Source organism: Prionailurus bengalensis, chromosome C1 (assembly GCF_016509475.1).
Source record: "Prionailurus bengalensis isolate Pbe53 chromosome C1, Fcat_Pben_1.1_paternal_pri, whole genome shotgun sequence".
Taxonomy (NCBI): Eukaryota; Metazoa; Chordata; class Mammalia; order Carnivora; family Felidae; genus Prionailurus; species Prionailurus bengalensis.
In genome coordinates, this window is record NC_057345.1 from 8,348,656 (window position 1) to 8,366,752 (window position 18,097).

The following is an 18,097-nucleotide window of genomic DNA, read 5'->3' on the forward strand; positions in this document are numbered from 1 at the left end:
TCTGCCTTACAAACGGAGCAGCAGGCTGAGAATAACAACGCTGATAATGAGGCTGCCGTTTGCTGATTACCTACTAAGCATGTATAGATACTATTTCACTTAACCTTGTAAGCATCTCTCGTGGAGTACGGATCATTATTCCCATTTAATATATGGGAAAATCAAGGTTCAGAGAAGTGAAAAAGGTTTCCTAAAGCTGTACACCTAAAAGAGGCCACACTGGGGTCAGATTTTAATCAAATAAAGCAAAAGACTCTACTTTGGCCAGGATTCTGCATTGTTTCTGGTATTCATTCATTCATTCATTCATTCATTCATTCATTCACTGAATGAATGGTTTTTGTCAAGAAACCATTTACATGATGGTTTTGAAAAGGATGTAAATTCCTCTGCTGGCCCCACCAAGGGTGAAAGGTGCAGGGCTGTCCCCTGAGTTTAGCTCTGGCCCTGTCTCAGGGAGAATGGGTTTTCAGGGCTGGGACTGGGGGCTTTGCCTTTGCATCTTGAATTGTCACCAACCATGGGAGCCCAAACCTGTCTGCCTGTGGAGGGGCTCAGGCAGAAGCCCCCGTGAGGCTTGGACTAGGAAAACGGTTGACCTCTGTGACATGCCAGGGCTACCGATGGGGAGGTTACTTCAGAGGGGGTGGGTTACCCAGCATCACGCAGCACATTGGTGGTAAGGCCCAAACGCCAGGGAGCCAGGCTGGCCGCCTTGAGTATGGGAAGAATCCAAGTGGCCTCAGAGAAGGATCTGAGCCAATACAGGCGGTAAAGATAATACTTCTCTTCCAAGTGCAGGGGTGAAATGCAGCTGGCTTTCACTGCATTTCACACCAAGTCCTCTCCCCCACACCCTGCACCCCCAGCTCAAACCTGACCCTGCCGACCTGGCCAGGTCCCCACCTATGCATCGTCATGAACCACAACAGTAGCAAATACAGAACACTGACCATGTGCCAGGTGCTGTGCTAATGTTTGAAGAGGCTGAAACCTCCTCTACAAGAAAAAGCCTTCTCCTTACTCCTGCAATCCCACAAGTGTCTGCCTGGGCAGACCCATTGTGCGCCAGGCACTGGGTGCAGAAGTGGAAAAGCCTGTCTCTGTCCTTGGAGGGCTCACCAGAGTCTCCCATCCTCGCCTGGCGTCTCCTCCCTGGAGCAGAGGTGATGGGTGAAAGTGATGGCTCCTCTAGGTCCCCCACTAGAAGCAGAAGAGGAACCCAGGTGTCTGTCCTTTGGGGCTCAGAGGACATGATCCAAACAAGCAGTCATTCCGGGGTCAGGAGGAAAGTTTCCCACCGGTGGTGCCCACAGCACACCTGGGTGCTCTTCCTAGCATGATGTCTTGGTGGAAGATGGGATGTAGGGAAAGCTTGTCCCCGCCCAACCATCTGCCCGAGGCATCCGACACATGTACTGGCACCTGGACGACATGTCCTTTGCCAAACCTCGTTACTAGAGGACACATGACTGCCGGCTGGAAGCTATTCCTATCATGGAACAGAATGTGGAGGTCTCCTTGTCTCTGGGGAAGGCGGCTTAAATGGGGCTGAGCTGGGCAAAGGGTTTGGCAAACTGGCGGTCCTTGGATGTTCGGGGGGAGAAGTATGTGTCCCTCCCTCTCATACTGGCCTTTGCACTGTCCTGGGGGTGGTTTCTTGTGTTCTTAGCTGGGAGAGTTCTGCAGAATGACCCGTCTGATGATGATGATGATGATGATGATGATGATGATGATGATGAATCTTTTTTTAAAAAATTTGGTTAGTTCAATATTTATTTATTTTTGAGAGAGACAGAGAGAGAGACAGAGAGACAGAGCATGAGCAGGGGAGGGGCAGAGAGAGAGGGAGACACAGAATCCGAAGCAGGCTCCAGGCTCTGAGCTGTCAGCACAGAGCCCAACACGGTGCTCGAACTCACGAACCGTGAGATCATGACTTAGCCAAAGTCAGACATTCAGCCAACTGAGCCACCCAGGAGCCCTGATGACAGTGATTCTAATCATGGCCAACATATTTGGAATGTTTACTGACTGCCAGGCACTGGGCATAGAGCTTAATGGATGTTATAATTTCATCCTCATACCTGCCCTATGAAGGCATTACTGTTATTTTTTTAAAGGATTTTCCTTTTTTTTAAGATTTTTTATTTATTTTGAGAGAGAGAGTGCCAGGGAGGGAGGGAGAGAGAGAGAGAGAGAGAGAGAGAGAGAGAGAGAATCCTAAACAGGCTTCGTGCTGTCAGCATAGGGCTCGAACCCACGAACTGTGAGATCATGACCAGAGACAAAATCAAGAGTCAGACGCTTAACCGACTGAGCCCCCCAGGCACCCCAAAGCATTACTATTATTATTTCATTTTAAGGATGAGAAATGTGAGGCACAGAGAGACAAAGCAAGTTGCTGGTGAGTGATGGCGCTTGAGACACAGGCAAGCTGGGCTCGGTGCCAGCAGCACAGACCCCAGATGATGATCGAAGCCCTTCTTTGGCCTTTATCTTGATGTGGGTCTCTAAAGATTGCAGCCAAAATACTTTTCGGATCCTTCAGTAATCTGAGTAACTTGTACGTATGGACTGGGGCCGTGTCCCGGTTGACAGGGTGACATGGGTTGACCACTTGCTTCTTGACTGCCAACCAGCCAAGCGGGCCATGTTTCAGATGTCCATATGCATGCCACATCTGGCAGACTGGCAGGACTTGCCTGCCTTTCTTCCAGATGTTTCCCCTTTTCATGCCATGTAGACACAGCTGGGACTCAAATCCCTCTGGATATGACTGCATGTGCGAGATCCCTGGGTGAAAAGTATTTGCTGGTTTTAAAGCATCATCTTGTGGCTTCACAAAGGCAGGATGTTGGTTTTGGTTCCTCTCTGCCATCCAGGCCTGAGACACATTAGGCTAAGCTAGAGAGAAGTCAGGCTTTGGAAAAGTGTCAGTGGCCAGAGGAGAAGACCCCTCCTTCCCTTCTTCAACTGAAGAAGCTGGGGAGAAGCTGACTGGTGAAGAACACTGCAGGCTAGTAACATCTGCACGTTCCTTGCAAGGGCTCCTGACTTTCTCACCCTGTTTTCCAGAGGCTTTGAGCAGATGGTTCCAGAGTAACAGAGCCAGGAATTTGTGATGAGCAGGGACATGTCAGCCAAGAGGTGCTCTTGGGCATTAATGACCATGAGAATAGATCCGGGGTGGGAAGGTTCATAGAATCTTCTGGAGAAAAGGAGTTGAAGATAAAGGTAATTTAACAGAAAGTCTTTAGTTTAGTTTTAATTTACTGTTTCAACCATTTTTTAAAATGTTTATTTATTTATTTTTTTAGAAAGAGAGAGAGAGCAGGAGAGGAAGAGAGAGAGAGAGAGAGAGAGAGAGAGAGAGAATCCCAAGCAGGATCTGCACTGTCATTGCAGAGCCTGATGTGGGGCTTGAACTCATGAACCGTGAGATCATAACCTCAGCGGAAACCAAGAGAGTCAGACGCTTAACCAACTGAGCCACCCAGGTGCCCTGGAAACTCTTTACTTTACAGCAAGCACCATCAGGTGAATGAATTAAGACAATGAATGAATGAATGAATGAATGAATGAATGAAGGGGTAAATGTAGAATTGGTAAGTGGGGCTGGCAGACTTTGACAGCCAGGACCTTGATCTGGCAGAGCCTGACCCCAAGTACTGACAAAAGGAAGGGACCTGTTCTTGTCCCCTGGAACACCCTTCAGCACAGGATCAGGGAGAGATAGGCTGAGTCCTTGAACCTTGGCCCCTCACTGCATGCCCCACCCCCATCCCATTCTGCAGGACCCTCCAGTCACAGGTGTCCTCTGGCTCCTGGCCATGGCAGGGATTGAAACCAAGAGGCTGCACAGCTGATGTGCACTTGTCACACTTCTGTGTCCTGGCCTTTTGGGGTCTCCAAATGACAGAACTGGAAGTTATCTAAAAGCTCATTGCGTCCAGCCCTCCCACTTGACAAAGGGCAAACTGAGACCCAGGAAGGAAGACTAGCCTGAGATCACAAGCAAGGAGGAGACAGAGCCCCGTTACTGTGGAAGGATTTGGGGTGAGGATTCCCACTGACTTAGGGTGATACTGCACCACTGAGCAGGGGTGGTGTGGGGTGGAAAGGGACTGGGATTCTTGAGTCCAGGTAACTTCACTGGGGTCTCTTGTGGTCCCCACAGCTGGGAGCCACAGCCAGTTGCTGGGGCCCAGAATCTCCTGGGAAAGGTAGCGGAGTTGAGGAAGGATGCTTAGAGATCTGCTCTTTATCCCAGGGCCCTCTGCTCTGCCTGCTCAGCGTGGACCCTTAATTCCTGTCTCTGTAGACAGCTGCACCATCACAGGGTGTGGGGTGAGGCCGAGAACCCGTGTCAGACTCCCCACCCTGTCGGGGGCCTCTGTGCCACTCCCCACTATAGGCACCCGAGTTGTCATCATCAGTGTAGCCAGGAAGCTCTTCCCCGGAGCCACTGACCAGTGTGGGCACTGAAGGTGCATTTCTACCTAGACACTCAAGTCGATGAACTCACTTGCTAGTCCCAGATGTTCCTCTCCCTTCCCTGGGGCCTGAGCTGTGCCTAGGCTGTGGCCAGTATGATTCTTTGGGGGGCGGGGGGTGCAGACCCTGAGAAAGACCGAGGGAGATGGAGAAGGCGCTCACCTGTGTGCACACCAGCAGGGATCAGGAGGGCTGATTCCAGAACTCGGAGAGTTTCAAACATGTAAGGCTCAAATAAAGTCCAATATAGTGAGGAGAGTGCCAAGCTTATCAGAAATCCGGTTCAAAGAAATCCCTTTACTTCTTTTAGCCTCAGTTCTTGTTTGCAAATTGGAAATAAGTCCTAGGACTTGAAACCCCACGTGAAAATGATCTACAAGCTGTAAGATGCTGCGTAGACGCATCCCCCAGGATGTGAGGGGCAGGGGCAGGGCTGGCTCTGTCTTGGGGACGCAGGGTCTGAGCAGCATCCAGCATCTCCTTCCTGTGCTTTCGGCTGGTGCTGGCTTCCTTGGCCCTCCGCAAGCGTCAGCAGCAGGGGCTGGGGAAGCTCGGAGTGCTCAGAGGAGACATTTACCCTAAGGGCTCTCCCTGTTTTTTTCCTGGCAGTCAGGCTGCGGTACAGCCTCCCTGGAGCTCCATCCCAAGCCAGTCGTGGTGGCCTCTCTGTGGTCTGAGCACTTCGTATTATGTGCTTTTTTATCTTTTGTGTTCCAGTTTACCTCCATGCTTGTCTTTCGTGGTGTGGGGCTGAGAAGGGTCTTGCAGTGTCCTTGGGCCCACAGATGTAGTCTGGGAGCTCTGGGGGGGGGGGGGGTGAGGTGGGAAGGGATACAGTTTCCAAAGCCTCCCCCAGAGCTGATTACTGACAGGTGGCTGGCCATCTGCTGTGTCCCAGCAAAGCTGATGGCACCTAGGACGTACTGCTTGGCTGGTGTCAGAGCAGGACCCTCCCAGCATTTCCCCCTCCCCCAGTCATACAACAGCTTCTGGATGGGGTGAAGGGCAGCCCTCTGCCTTTCCTTTGTGTCCCCCTCTTGGGCAGAGGCCGAGAACACAAAGGGCGAGGGTGTGAGAGCATCTCTCCCCAGGTGGGGGACTGCCATCCAGAGGTATTAAGTGACTTGTTCTGAGTCACACAGCAGGCCAGTGCCGAGGCCCAGAGGGCCGCTTCTTCTGCCCTAGATACACATCCCCCCGCTTCTGCCTCATTCCTTGTCCCTGAGCTTGGAGCTGCAGGGAGAGCTGGCTGGAGCCAGAGATGATAGGAGAACCGTTTTACATATTTGTTAATCAGGTCTCGGAGACAGAGAAGGACCCCAAGCTCATCATCCACGAAGGAATCCAATTTGGCTTTTATGGCCATGGTTATTGGTCGTGTTTTGTGGGAATCTTTTTATTTTTTATTAACCTAGCGGTCTGGGGCTGGGGAGCTGATTGGCCACTGGGCCCCATGGACACTGAAGTCCAGACAGCAGCCAGGACTTGGGACCAGGGAGTGGGGAAGAGGTGGTGGGAGGCAGACAGGTTGGCCAGAGCATGTAGTGAGGGTTTTCAGGAACCTTCTGACCCTTCAAGCAAGGGACGCCTGGGGGCCTGGCTGTATTTTACGGCCTCTGTAAGTGTTGCTGGTTTTATTAAGCTTTCATTGCCTCTTCTTCAGAGATGCCAAGGTCGCCTGGAGGGCTCCAGGAGTCCGGACTGATGGGTCTGGGCTATGAGGTCTGAGTTCCTAGGTGGGAAGAGGTGTGGGGGAGGGGCAAGAGGTGTAGAGTGGGGCAGTCTGGGTGGAATCCCTCTTAGCAGTAGAGCACAGAGGCTAAAATGATGGGCTCTGACATTGGGCCTGCGGAGGCCCGGATCCCCGCCCCACCCCTGCACACTGCCTCATAGAGCTGAGGCTGGACCAGAGAGGACATAAGTAAAGTGTCTGGTGCTGGGCACACGGCAGTGCCTGGTGGATGTGAAGCTCCCTGCCCAGGCCCCTCCCACAGCTTCTGCCAGAGAGTAAGCCCTTGGCCTGCTGTTTTCTTTTACTGCTGGTTGAAGAGCTGGTTGGCAGATCTGGGCAGCCTGTGTCCCTCTCTCTGGACGTAAAGTCCTGTTCCTGGCCCAGATGCCGTCATCTCTTCCGTCCTCATGGCTGGAGGAAGAGGCGCTTAGAGGAGTGAGCCCTGAGTCCATCCACAGGGCCCCCCAGGGGTGTGGTGAGCCTGCAGAGAGGCAAGCATGAGCCGCAGGAAAGGGAGTGCCAAAGGCTAGACCACCTGCTGGAAGAAACCACGGGGAGCTGGGGAAGGTGACCAGGACAGCAGAGTCTTTCAAGGAATACTCCCGGGCCACCTGCAACAGAATCACCCGGGGAGGTGGTGTCACTAGATTCCTGGGCCTTGCCCCCCCCCCACCCCCCGAGAGTCTGAGTGACTGGATCTGGTGTCTGGCCCAGAAGTTTGCACTTGAACAAGCACACCTGGTGAATGACCCATGTTAACATCTGAGGGCCAAGGTCGTAGAGAATGGAAGAGGCGGCTCCAGCCAACATACAGCCCTGACAGGAGCCGGGGCCAGATTTAGGGTTCTCCCCATCTCTGAAGCTCATACTGATCGCACCAGCAGCTGTGTGACTCAGTAAGCAGGTGTCACCATCGCCATTTCACAGATGGGGAAACCGAAACCCCAGGCGCCCAGCCAGCGGCAGAGCCAGGGTCTGACTCCAGGTGTATCTGACTGCAAAATCCATCCTTAGCTCCCCACTGCCCCCCGCCAAAATCAGGCCCTGATGCTCTTGGTACCCCAGATCCTTCTTAGCGTTGGGGGGAGGCCGGTTCTGTTCCCCTGAGCCCACTAGAGAGAACACACAGAACGGCAGAAGGTGGCAATGCTCTGGTGACCATTAATACTGGATTCCTCTGGTGCTGGCTGGGACATTCCCCGGGTGATATATTGACCAGAGCAAAGCTTGTTTGCCTGATATATATTGAGCTGTTGGGCTTGCGAGTCAGTGCCCAGTTTCCTCACCAGCTGTCAACCCCGGGAGGCCGGCTGTCCTTCATGTACTCTGTCTCCGCAGCCAGCCCCAGTCTGGGGAACACGGGGCCTGGACAGGCTCACCGCAGAGCCCCTGCCGACTCCCTCCCTCCCACCCCTTCTGCCTCCCTATAAATAAGCCCAGATTTGCTTTGTGAGAAGTGGTCACATGTGTCCTTCTGAACTTCCTGCCCTCTGCTGGCACATTTAGCTAATGAGGATATGGTGTTTCTTGAGGGGCAGGGGGTCTGAAGGGGAGTAGGGGCACGTGCGAGCTTCAGCCACAGCTGCAAAGCCAGGTTTCCTCAGGGCTGGGGGAGGGGGCGGTTGGGAGGGGGGGTAGATGGGGGAACTTCTTGCTGAGGGAAGGGTTCAGACACGCCCTGAGAGCCTCCCAACCATGCCCCTCCCTCTTCAGATTTGGAGGGCATTGCCTGGCTCTTTTGCCATTTTCATTTGAGATTCTGGGTAGGACTTGGGGCTTCTTGAAGGAAGACCTCTAGGATCTATCTGCTGGGATGGGGCTCCTGCCTCACCCCCACTTTCCCTCTGAGAAAACTGTATTAGAAAGAAATGGAACCAATAGGATGTAGGCTGATGGATGGATAGATAGATAGATAGATAGATAGATGAATTGGCTCACATGAGTTTGGAGACTAAGAAATCCCAAAGTCCACAGGCAGCAAGCTGGAGACCCAAGAGAGCCGATGATAGTTCCAATCTGAGCCCAAAGGCCTGAGAACCAGGGAAGCAGATGATGTAAGTTCCTGTCCGAAATCCAGAAGGCTTGAGACCCAGGAAGAGCCGATGTCTGAGACTGAGTCTGAAGGCTGGAAAAGACTAATGCTTCAGCTCTAGCAGTCAGCAGAAGCCCCGTCTTACCCGGCCCTTTTATTCTAGTCAGGTCTTCAACTGATGGGATGAGGCCCACATTGTGGGGGAGGGGGGTGGTCCTCTGCTTTCCTCAGGCTCCATATCCAGGATCATGTTTGGTCCAACGTCTGGGCATCCCATGGCCCAGCCACACAAAGGTAACCAACACACCCATGTTCCCATTGGAGGGAAGGCTAGGCTTCGAGACTGATGGGGACTTCCTTTAAGTCATGCCTTGAGCTGACAGGTACTGAAAGCAGAGTGGTTTTTAGGTCTTGCAGTGCTAGTGCAGGCTGGCTAAAGAGCAGTGGGTTTTTTCAATGGGTATTGCCATCTCAGCTCTCAAGAAACTGATGGGCCACCTGGAATGCAGAAATGATCATGGGCTTCAGAATCCGTAGACCTGAGGTTCAAACTCTAGTTTCACCCCTTATTCGCTGTGTGACCGTAAGGGAGTCACTTAACCTCTCTGTTTATTCTTCTGTTAAATGAGGACGCGCCTACTGCCTCCCTTGCAGGGCTGGTGTATGAGGGAGGGTGGAGAGAGTACCTGGACCTCGCAGACACACAGCTAATTATTAGATTGTGGTTATCTTAATGGGTGGCAGAGTTTCTGCAGTGAGTTAGTGGGGCTTTTAGCTTCACCCCACCTGGTGATTTGGCCCCAATTTCACCACCATGTCTCCACTGCTCCTATAGCCTCCTGGCCTGAGATGGAGTGCCCAGGTCTTGGAGAAGGGCTGGGGATTCAGGATGGAAGGCACATAGCTGGGGCATCTGGAGGGAAGACGGGGCATCAGCAGATAGGGCATTAGGACACTGCTGCCCAGGAGGTCTCTCCCTTCTCCTGTCCGCCCTTCTCCGCCTCAGATGAGCTGAATTCACCCAAAGGCGCCGACCCAGAACCAGGAAGCAGAGAAGGACATGATGTCCCCCACTTCAGTGTCAGGGGAGAATGGGACCATTCAACTCCAACCGTCTCATTTTGAACTTGCACGCACATCTCTCAGCCGAAGGGTAGAAGAATCAAACACCCCAAGATGTTTCTGAGGACCAGTGCCGCACCAGGGAGGCAAAACACCCCGAGACAGGAAGAAAAAGCTGATTAGCTCCTAATTGCCTTTAAATTATATATACATGTATGTATTTGAAGTTGAATCTGCATGTCTAATGTGACTTTTAGTAGTCTGGCTGGGATAAGGGAATGAAGAAGGAATGTTTCTGTCACCCATCAGGGGAAGGAGGGACGTTGTAACCAGCGCTGCAGGCAGGCTCTGGCGTGGGGCCATATCCCTGGGAGCCATGCTGCAGGAGAGCAAGAACTGGGTCAAGGGGGTCTTTGAGGAAACATCGCCTCCCACCAAAGCCCCATTCTGTCCAGGTTGGGGGGCGGGTCCATCTGGCTTGGGACTTGAAGAAGGCCTCTTTCCCTAGACCTTAAAAGTCGTTTCCCTATTTGGCTCTTTGGGAGCATGTGTCGTCTTCTCCGGGCCTGGTGGCTCCCAGGGACTGCCAAGAAGTCCCCCCAGAATCTGCCGATGGAGCAGACTGAGCACTCCTTCAAGCCGGAGTCCTGGCTCTGCCACTGAAATAAGACCTTGGGTGAGTCCCTTCTCTTTGCCTGGTCTCAGTGTCCCTATCTGGAAGACAAAGGGATTGGACTGCCTGTGCTCTGATGCCCCTTCTGGGACATGATCTACTCCCTGTTCATTAAAGAAAAATTTTAATGTTTACTTATTTTTGAGAGAGAGAGAGCACGAGTAGGTGAGGGGCAGAGAGAGAAGGAGACACAGAGTCCGAAGCAGGCTCCAGACTCTGAGCTGTCAGCACAGAGCCCGATGCGCAGCTTGAACTCACGGACCGTGAAATCATGACCTGAGCTGAAGTCAGACACAACTGAGCCACCCAGGTGCCCCTCCCTGTTCATTTTAAATACCCCTCTCGGGTCACCTGGGTGGCTTGTCAGTTAAACCTCCAACTCTTGATTTTGACTCAGGTCCTGATCTCACAGTTCATGGGTTTGAGCCCCGCTTGGGGCTCCTCGCTGACAGTGTGGCGCCTGCATGGGATTCTGTTTCTACTTCTCTCTCTACCCCTCCCCTGCTTGTTCTCTCTCTCTCTCAAAATAAATAAGCTCAAAAGAAAAGACCCCTCTCTTTATCTCAGGAGAACAGGAGATTTCCACATTTGCTCACTCATTGGCCTTTGCCAGCTGCCTCTCTTCCAGGACCTTCTGTTTTCTAACCAGGGTCTCTCCTGCTGCAACTCAGTCACCCCCCTCCGCATTTGCTCTCCTTTGGGGACAGAACCCTCCTCCCAGCCCCTATTATCCTAACTCCTCAAAGAGTTGGAGGCTGTTCACAAAATCCCTTCCACACACATACACACACATTCTATTTTTAAATAAGTTTTTTTTTCTCATTCTAAAAGTGAGGCTACACCTGATCATTGCAGAAAAATTGGAAATAGACAAGTATAAAGGAGAAAATGAAAATTACCCATAATCCTCCAAAGTAGAGATAACCATTGTAAGTGTTTTTTTTTTCTTTTTAATGCATGTAGAATTTTTTTTTTCTGTTATAATATTGAGATTATGCTTCAAATGTGGCTTTGGATTGCCCCTTGCCTGGCCCTTAACACTGGGCCAGGTTCCTCCCTCTGGGCCCCCCAGGACCTACCATTCCCTTTCAGGCACCTGCCCCTCTTGATTCCCCCAAGAGAAGGGAGACCTTTTTTTGTGGATGTCTCCACCTTGTCTCCTGGGCCCCTGAGAGGCTCAGAGTTCAATTCTGACCATCTCTGAGTGTGTGTGTGTGTGTGTGTGTGTGTGTGTGTGTGTAGGAGAGACAGAGACAGAGAGAGACAGGGGAGGGCAGAGAGGACGTTGGGCACTGAGCAGGCCCACCATGATGAAGACCGTGAAGGCATAATGGAAGTCGGCTCATGATGGGTCCCTCATAAGCTGTCCTTAGTGCCTTTCCATGGAGCAGCTGGAGCTCCTTGCTCGGCTAATCAATTCTCATCATTTGAGAAGGGAAAAGAAATGTGCGATTTGCTGCCCACCCTGTGGAAAAGCCCGAGGAGGTGGTTGTCCACTGAGGTGCTGCTGTCAGACCCCACCTGCGAGCTGAGGCCTCCCTGGGTTTGCTGAGGGTCTCTCAGACCCCACCCACCCTCGCTGGCCTGCAGACCAGGGCTTCTCTGCAGCTCGGCGGGAGTCACCACTAGAGGGACCTGAGGCTTTACCATCCCAAAGCCAGATGGGGGAGACAGGGCCCCAGGAGCAGATGGACAGGCCCAGGGCCACACAGAAAGTTGATGGCTGAGCCAGGCCTGCAGCCGTGGTGGTCAACCACCAATCTGGTGTCATTTCCCAAGTGGCAGCTTTTCTTTCCAGAGGTAGAGAAGACAAGCGTGGGGGTGGGAGGCATGAGAGACAAAGAACTCATCGAGTCCACTTCTTGTTTGTCCGTTTCACCCTCTTCAAGATCCTCCCCACCCCAGGCAGAAGAAACCATACTCTCGGCTGCATGTTTATATTGTTTGGTGATCATCCTCTGTCCCGGGGGAAGTTCTAATACCTAACCCAGATTCTCCAGAGATTCCTTTACCTTTCCTCATTCGACAATTATCTGAAACCCAGAACCCCAGCAGGGAACATGACAGCCAAGTCCCTGCTCTCTTGGCGTTCATGTCCACCCGGCTGTGGGGCTCTCACTGGGAGGCAGAATGGCTGTGCCCAATTTTCTGGGCACTTCAATCCAGAAAATGTTGTCTGCAGGGCACAGAGTCAAACATAGGGGACAGGATCCATTATAATCGTTCAGTTACTGTTAGTATGTAATCAATCATCCCCCAAACTTAGTGATGTATGACAACCAGTGTATTATGCTCCTGGACTCTGTGGGTCAGGACAGGGTACAAGAGACAGTGGCTTAGCTCTACTCCATGGTACTTGGGTCTCAGCCGGGAAGACACGAAGGCTTGGGTTACTCCTTGGCCGGTGGTGTCTTTACTCACATATCTGATGGTTGATGCCGGCTGTCAGCAGGAGCTCCCGCATGTGGTCTCCCTGCCTGTGCTAGTTTGGGCCTCCTCTCCGCATGGCAGCTGGGCTCCAAGGACAAAGCGTCCCAAGAGAGCCAGGGGGGGAAGCTTGCCTCTCAATTTGCCAAGCCTCAGAAGTCTCAGAGCCACTTCTGTTGCAGTCACAGCCCCCACACTCCTGGATTCAAGGGGAAGGAATGCAGACATTACTTCTTGATGGGAGAAGTCTCAGTCATACCATGAGAAAAGCACATGAGACGAGAGATATTGCTGTGATCATTTTTGGCAAATGCAATGAGCCATGTGAGTCTTCCAGTTCACAGCCTTGGCGGAGGAGCAGAGTATAAAAGAACAGAAGCAGTCATTTCCCAAGCACTTACATGTACCAGGCACTGTGGTCAGCCTGCTGTGTACATCATCTGATCACCTCTGTGATGATGACTACTGGTAGCCCCATTTTATAGATGAGAAAACTGAAGGTCAGAAAGGATACATCGCCTGCTCTAAATTGTATAGCTGGGACCGACATCCAGATCTGTCTGCCTCCAAAGCCTTAGCTCTTAATGTCCTACTATATTGCCTCTCCCTCCTTGTCCCTGAGTAATTTGTACCCCCTAAGTGTGGTGAGAAGTTTAGATGGGTCGCTGGGGGCTTCAGATCTGGGAAGGCTTCTTGTCAGAGGTGACACTTGAGCAAGACCTTGAAAGATGCATTAGACTCCTGGGGAATGGCATCGCCGGTGCAACAGCAGGATCCCCCAAATCACTCAGGAAGTGCTGCCGTGACCCAGAATCCTGGCCTTGGACCCCCGCTCACATATCACCATACCGTAAACTATACATCTTGAAAGGCAGGCTGAGGCTGGAGACAGGGTGGATGGACCCCAGAAAAAGAGGCAGAAGTAGCCTTTGTCCCTCTCTCTCCACCATATTGCCATCAGCATCCTCCTTCCAAGGCTGGGAGTGGGGGCGAAGCTCCCACCTGCCCCCACCTCCACATGCAGACTTAGTTCTACTCTTGGACATGGGGTGAGTCTGAGCTGCCTCTGGTTCACACTCAGGAGTTCCTGCTAACACAAATTGGTCCTGGGAGCATATGGCGTCCCCTCGGCCAGAATGCTTTAGGGCATCGCAAATGGGAAGTTTAATGATCTCATCATAGGATAGGACTCTTGCATATTACCGGAGCGGTTCCCATCCCCTCCAGGCCTCTCTCCCTTTCAAGTTTTCTGCTTTGCCCTCCTCTTCTCCCACCCTCCTCTCTGTTTCCCTTTTTGCATCTCTGTCTGCCCACCCCCCACTCAATTCCCCTCTCCTCTCTGTCTCCTCTTCCCAGCTGTCTCTGTCTCTCATCTCTCCCGTTTCCTGCCTCTCTGTCTCTGTTTCCCTCCTTCCCCTCACCCTCTCTTCCTCACTTTCTCTGGGCTGACGGCAGCCCCCTCTCTTCCCGGACAGACCGTCTAATTGAAATGGAGCACTCTAGAGAATGTTAATAGGAAAGGCAGCATTAATTAGCCAGCTCTGGTATAATTAGCTTCCTCTTCTCGCTGCCTGGCGTCTAACTGGATAATGAGTCTCTCCCCGTCCAAACTGAGGACAGGAGGGACAAGGGGAACAGGCCATGCCCGGGGATGCCGGAAGGCCTCCTGCCTTCAGGCCACCCTGCAGGAGTCCTCAGGCTGCCTGGGCTGCCCTCTCCTGCCAGGCCCTCCTGCTGCTTGTGCCCAAGTCTTGGGGAGACAGATGCCTGGCCCCTGCTCGTGCCCAAAGGTTTGATGTTGCTGGCGCTGCATGTTAAGTGGCCTGAGCCTGACAAACAGTGGCTGCAGCTGCAGTGTCCCAAAGAGGGGGTGGGGAGCTATTGAGAGTTCTTGAGGAGAGCTATGACAGCTCTGGCACAGCCCCATCCATGGGCGACCGCTAGGCACATTACAGCCCCCGAGGGGAGCAAAGAAATCTGCTTATGTGACAGATAGTAACTAATATACTACCCAGACTGCAGCCCTCCTCACAACTGTGTGAGGCAGGAGTGGCCACCTCTGTTTTATAGACGACGAATTGAGGTTCATAGAGGTTTACTGCCTTGCCAACGTTCACCTTACCAGGACCCAAACTCCGATTCCAAAGACCACGTTCTTTCCTCCTACCATGATACTTCAGAAGGTACTTTATTTATTTTTCATATGAAATGTATTGTCAAATTTGTTTCCATACAACAGCCAGTGGTCATCCCAACAGGTGCCCTCCTCAATGCCCATCACCCACTTTCCCCTCCCTCCCACCCCCCCATCAACCCTGTTTATTCTCAGTTTTTAAGAGTCTCTTATGGTTTGCCTCCCTCCCTCTCTAACTTTTTCCCCCTTCCCCTCCCCCATGGTCTTCTGTTAAGTTTCTCAAGATCCACATAAGAGTGAAAACATATGGTATCTGTCTTTCTCTGTATGATATATTTCACTTAGCATCACACTCTCCAGTTCCATTCACGTTGCTACAAAAGGCCAGATTTCATTCTTTCTCATTGCCACGTAGTATTCCATTGTGTATATAAACCACAATTTCTTTATCCATTCGTCAGTTGATGGACAGTTAAGCTCTTTCCATAATTTGGCCACTGTTGAAAGTGCTGCTATAAACATTGGGGTACAAGTGCCCCTATGCATCAGCACTCCTGTATCCCTTGGATAAATTCCTAGCAGTGCTATTGCTGGGTCACAAGGTAGATCTATTTTAGAGTTGCTAACTATAAGTAAAAGTGATGGCAGTGGAGTAACGCCTCCTGTTGGCCATGAGTTCTAGAATCAAAGCATGAAGAGGAAGTTGAGAAATCGTGTGTAGTCAGAGTCCACCCCCCCACCTCCCTGCCCCAGTATCCCTTACACAGGGAGGAATGTCTCTTCTGTTTGCAAACGGGCTGTGATTCTCCCTTTCCTGTGGCCTCGAAAGCCAAGATCTAGTTGGGGGAGGTGATGGACCAGTAACATATTTTTCTTTGTTTTGTGTACAAGCGATGAAGTTCAGTTGAGTTACATGCCCACGCGATGCAATTCCATCGCGGTATTTGTGAACGGGTCTAATACCCAGGGCTGGGCGACTGCAGCCACAGGGCACCGTCTTCTCCCTCTCTCTAGCCTGCTGACCCTCTCCCTCTCCTGTAGGCTATGGACTCGGAGGATGACCCCTTGCTGCAAGACGTGTGGCTAGAGGAGGAGCAGGAAGAGGAGGAAGCAACCGGTGAGGCCTTTAGGAGGGCCCAGAAACCAGGGCCCCGAGCTGGGAAAGGAGGGCAGTGTTGCTGGAGGCGTTGGACCTTGCCTTCCCGGCCGCCTGCCTCGGGCTTCTGGAGCACCCTGGGCTGGGCTTTCACAAATCCCTGCTGTGCAGGGCTGGTGCTCTTCCTGGGCTGCAGCATCCCCATGGCCCTGTCGGCCTTCATGTTCCTCTACTACCCGCCGCTGGACATTGACATCTCCTACAACGCCTTTGAGATCCGCAACCATGAGGCCTCCCAGCGTTTTGATGCCCTCGCGCTGGCGCTTAAGTCCCAGTTTGGGTCCTGGGGGCGCAACCGGCGCGACTTGGCTGACTTCACTTCTGAGACGCTCCAGCGCCTTATCTCAGAGCAGCTGCAGCAGCTGCATCTGGGCAACCGTTCTCGACCGGTCACCAGGCCCCCACGGGCAGTCTTTGCGGCCCCAAGGCGTGGCCCAGGCTTATCCCCTGACACTTCCGCAGACCAGAAACCAGCAGCCAATCGGAGTGGGCGTCTTCGGCGGGAGGCCCCAACCCTGGTGGATCTGGCAGCCAACCAGAGTGAAGGCCCAACGAACCAGGGGATGCAGAAGAATGGACGGTGCCAACCCAGCACCCCGCCCCGTGCTGTGGCTGCGGCCAATCAGAGCCGAGCCCGCAGGGGTGCCTCGCGCTGGGACTACTCACGTTCTTATGTGAGCGCCAACACCCAGACACATGCGCACTGGCGCATTGAGCTCATTTTCCTGGCCCGTGGCGACGCAGAGCGCAACATTTTCACCAGTGAGCGGCTGGTCACAATCCACGAGATTGAGCGCAAGATCATGGACCACCCGGGCTTCCGGGAGTTCTGCTGGAAACCCCATGAGGTGCTCAAGGACCTTCCACTAGGGTCCTACTCCTACTGCTCCCCACCCAGCTCGCTCATGACCTACTTCTTCCCCACTGAGAGAGGCGGCAAGATCTACTATGATGGCATGGGCCAGGACCTGGCCGACATCCGGGGTGAGCAGACTTGTGTGTGGCTGGGGACACAGCCTGCTGGGGAGGGCCTTGTAAGGGGTGGAGCCCTTGGGTGGGTGGGGCTTGTAAGGGGCGGGTCCTCAGTGAGGCTGAGGGTGGGTCTTCATGAGATTGAGAGAAGGTACCTTAGAGACCCATGGGAAATTTGGCCATGGACTCACACCTGAAGGAGAATGGGGTGGGACTCCGCTGTGGGCAGACTCAGGCTCGAGCTGCCTGCTGGGCGTGACCTGAAGGTGATACAGCGAAGGGCTGGCAGCAGGGTAGGATGTGAGATGGGATCTGAGAGAGGCAAGGAAGGTTTGGGTGCAGACCTGGATTGTGGGAAACTGGCCAGTTAAAGAATGGGTGGGGTAGGGCTTGGGCATGAGGTTGGTTAGAGGGAAACCCAGATGTGGTTAGAGGACCGGGCATCTAATCAGAGGAAGATAGGGGAGAGAGACAAGTTGAAGGGAGACCAAGGTGGGGTTAGTTTGTAGTAATTTAGGGATGAGACTTGAAAGGTGGGGTGGGCTAGAGAATGGTCGTGGGGTGGGGCTTGGGTGCTTGGGTGTGCCTTCTAAGGGGCACACGGGCAGGATTCTAGGCAGATGAATGGGGACTGTAATGGAAAGGTGGAACTCGAGGGCTGCAAAGACTGAGCCTTGGAATTAGGTGAGGTTCACATGCAAATAAAATGTGAATTTATTGGGGGCTGCCTGAGCAGGTCTGGGGGACTGCTGCTCTTGGGCAGTGAGTTCTTTAAACCATTGCTCTGTTCCATTTGAGACAGCTGGAGGCAGCCTGAGGGGGAGTGCCACCTCCTTAGAAAGGAGTGAGATTAGCAAGGAGGACAGGATGATGTTGATGGAGGGCTGTGGGGAGCTGCCCTCTGAGCTCCTTGGGCCACCACCCCTGCCCCTGCAGGCTCCCTAGAGCTGGCCATGACTCACCCCGAGTTCTACTGGTATGTGGACGAGGGCCTCTCCGCAGAAAACCTCAAGAGCTCCCTACTGCGCAGCGAGATCCTCTTTGGAGCACCCCTGCCCAACTACTACTCAGTGGACGATCGCTGGGAGGAGCAGCGGGCCAAGTTTCAGAGCTTTGTGGTCACCTACGTGGCCATGCTGGCCAAGCAGTCTACTAGGTAGGTAGGAGGTCCAGCTGCACGCAGTGTCTGTTTGTCTTTGTGTATATCAGGAAAGGGCTGTGTTGGGGTAGGAAATTGTCTTTCGAGTGCTTCTTTCTCATAAACCCCAGATCACCTCCCCTGAACCTTCTCCCTAGGAAGTCTTTCTTCCTGAATCAGGGGCAGAGCCAGATACATCCTCACTGTCACTCTGACAGCTCAAAAAGCCCCTTTTCTTGATCAGTGCTGATGGTTAGTGAACATGAAAGCTTTG

At 52.8% G+C, this 18,097-nt stretch overlaps 1 protein-coding gene across 1 annotated transcript in view; it reads left to right on the forward strand.

Annotated features, from left to right (window-relative positions):
• DISP3 (dispatched RND transporter family member 3) overlaps positions 1 to 18,097 on the forward strand; it is a 57,594-nt gene that overhangs the window by 4,196 nt on the left and 35,301 nt on the right. Inside the window, exons 2-3 of the mRNA XM_043573745.1 lie at positions 15,599 to 16,697; positions 17,622 to 17,841. Coding sequence (XP_043429680.1) covers positions 15,602 to 16,697; positions 17,622 to 17,841 — 1,316 coding nt within the window. The 5' untranslated portion in view covers positions 15,599 to 15,601. The remainder of the gene's footprint in view (positions 1 to 15,598; positions 16,698 to 17,621; positions 17,842 to 18,097) is intronic.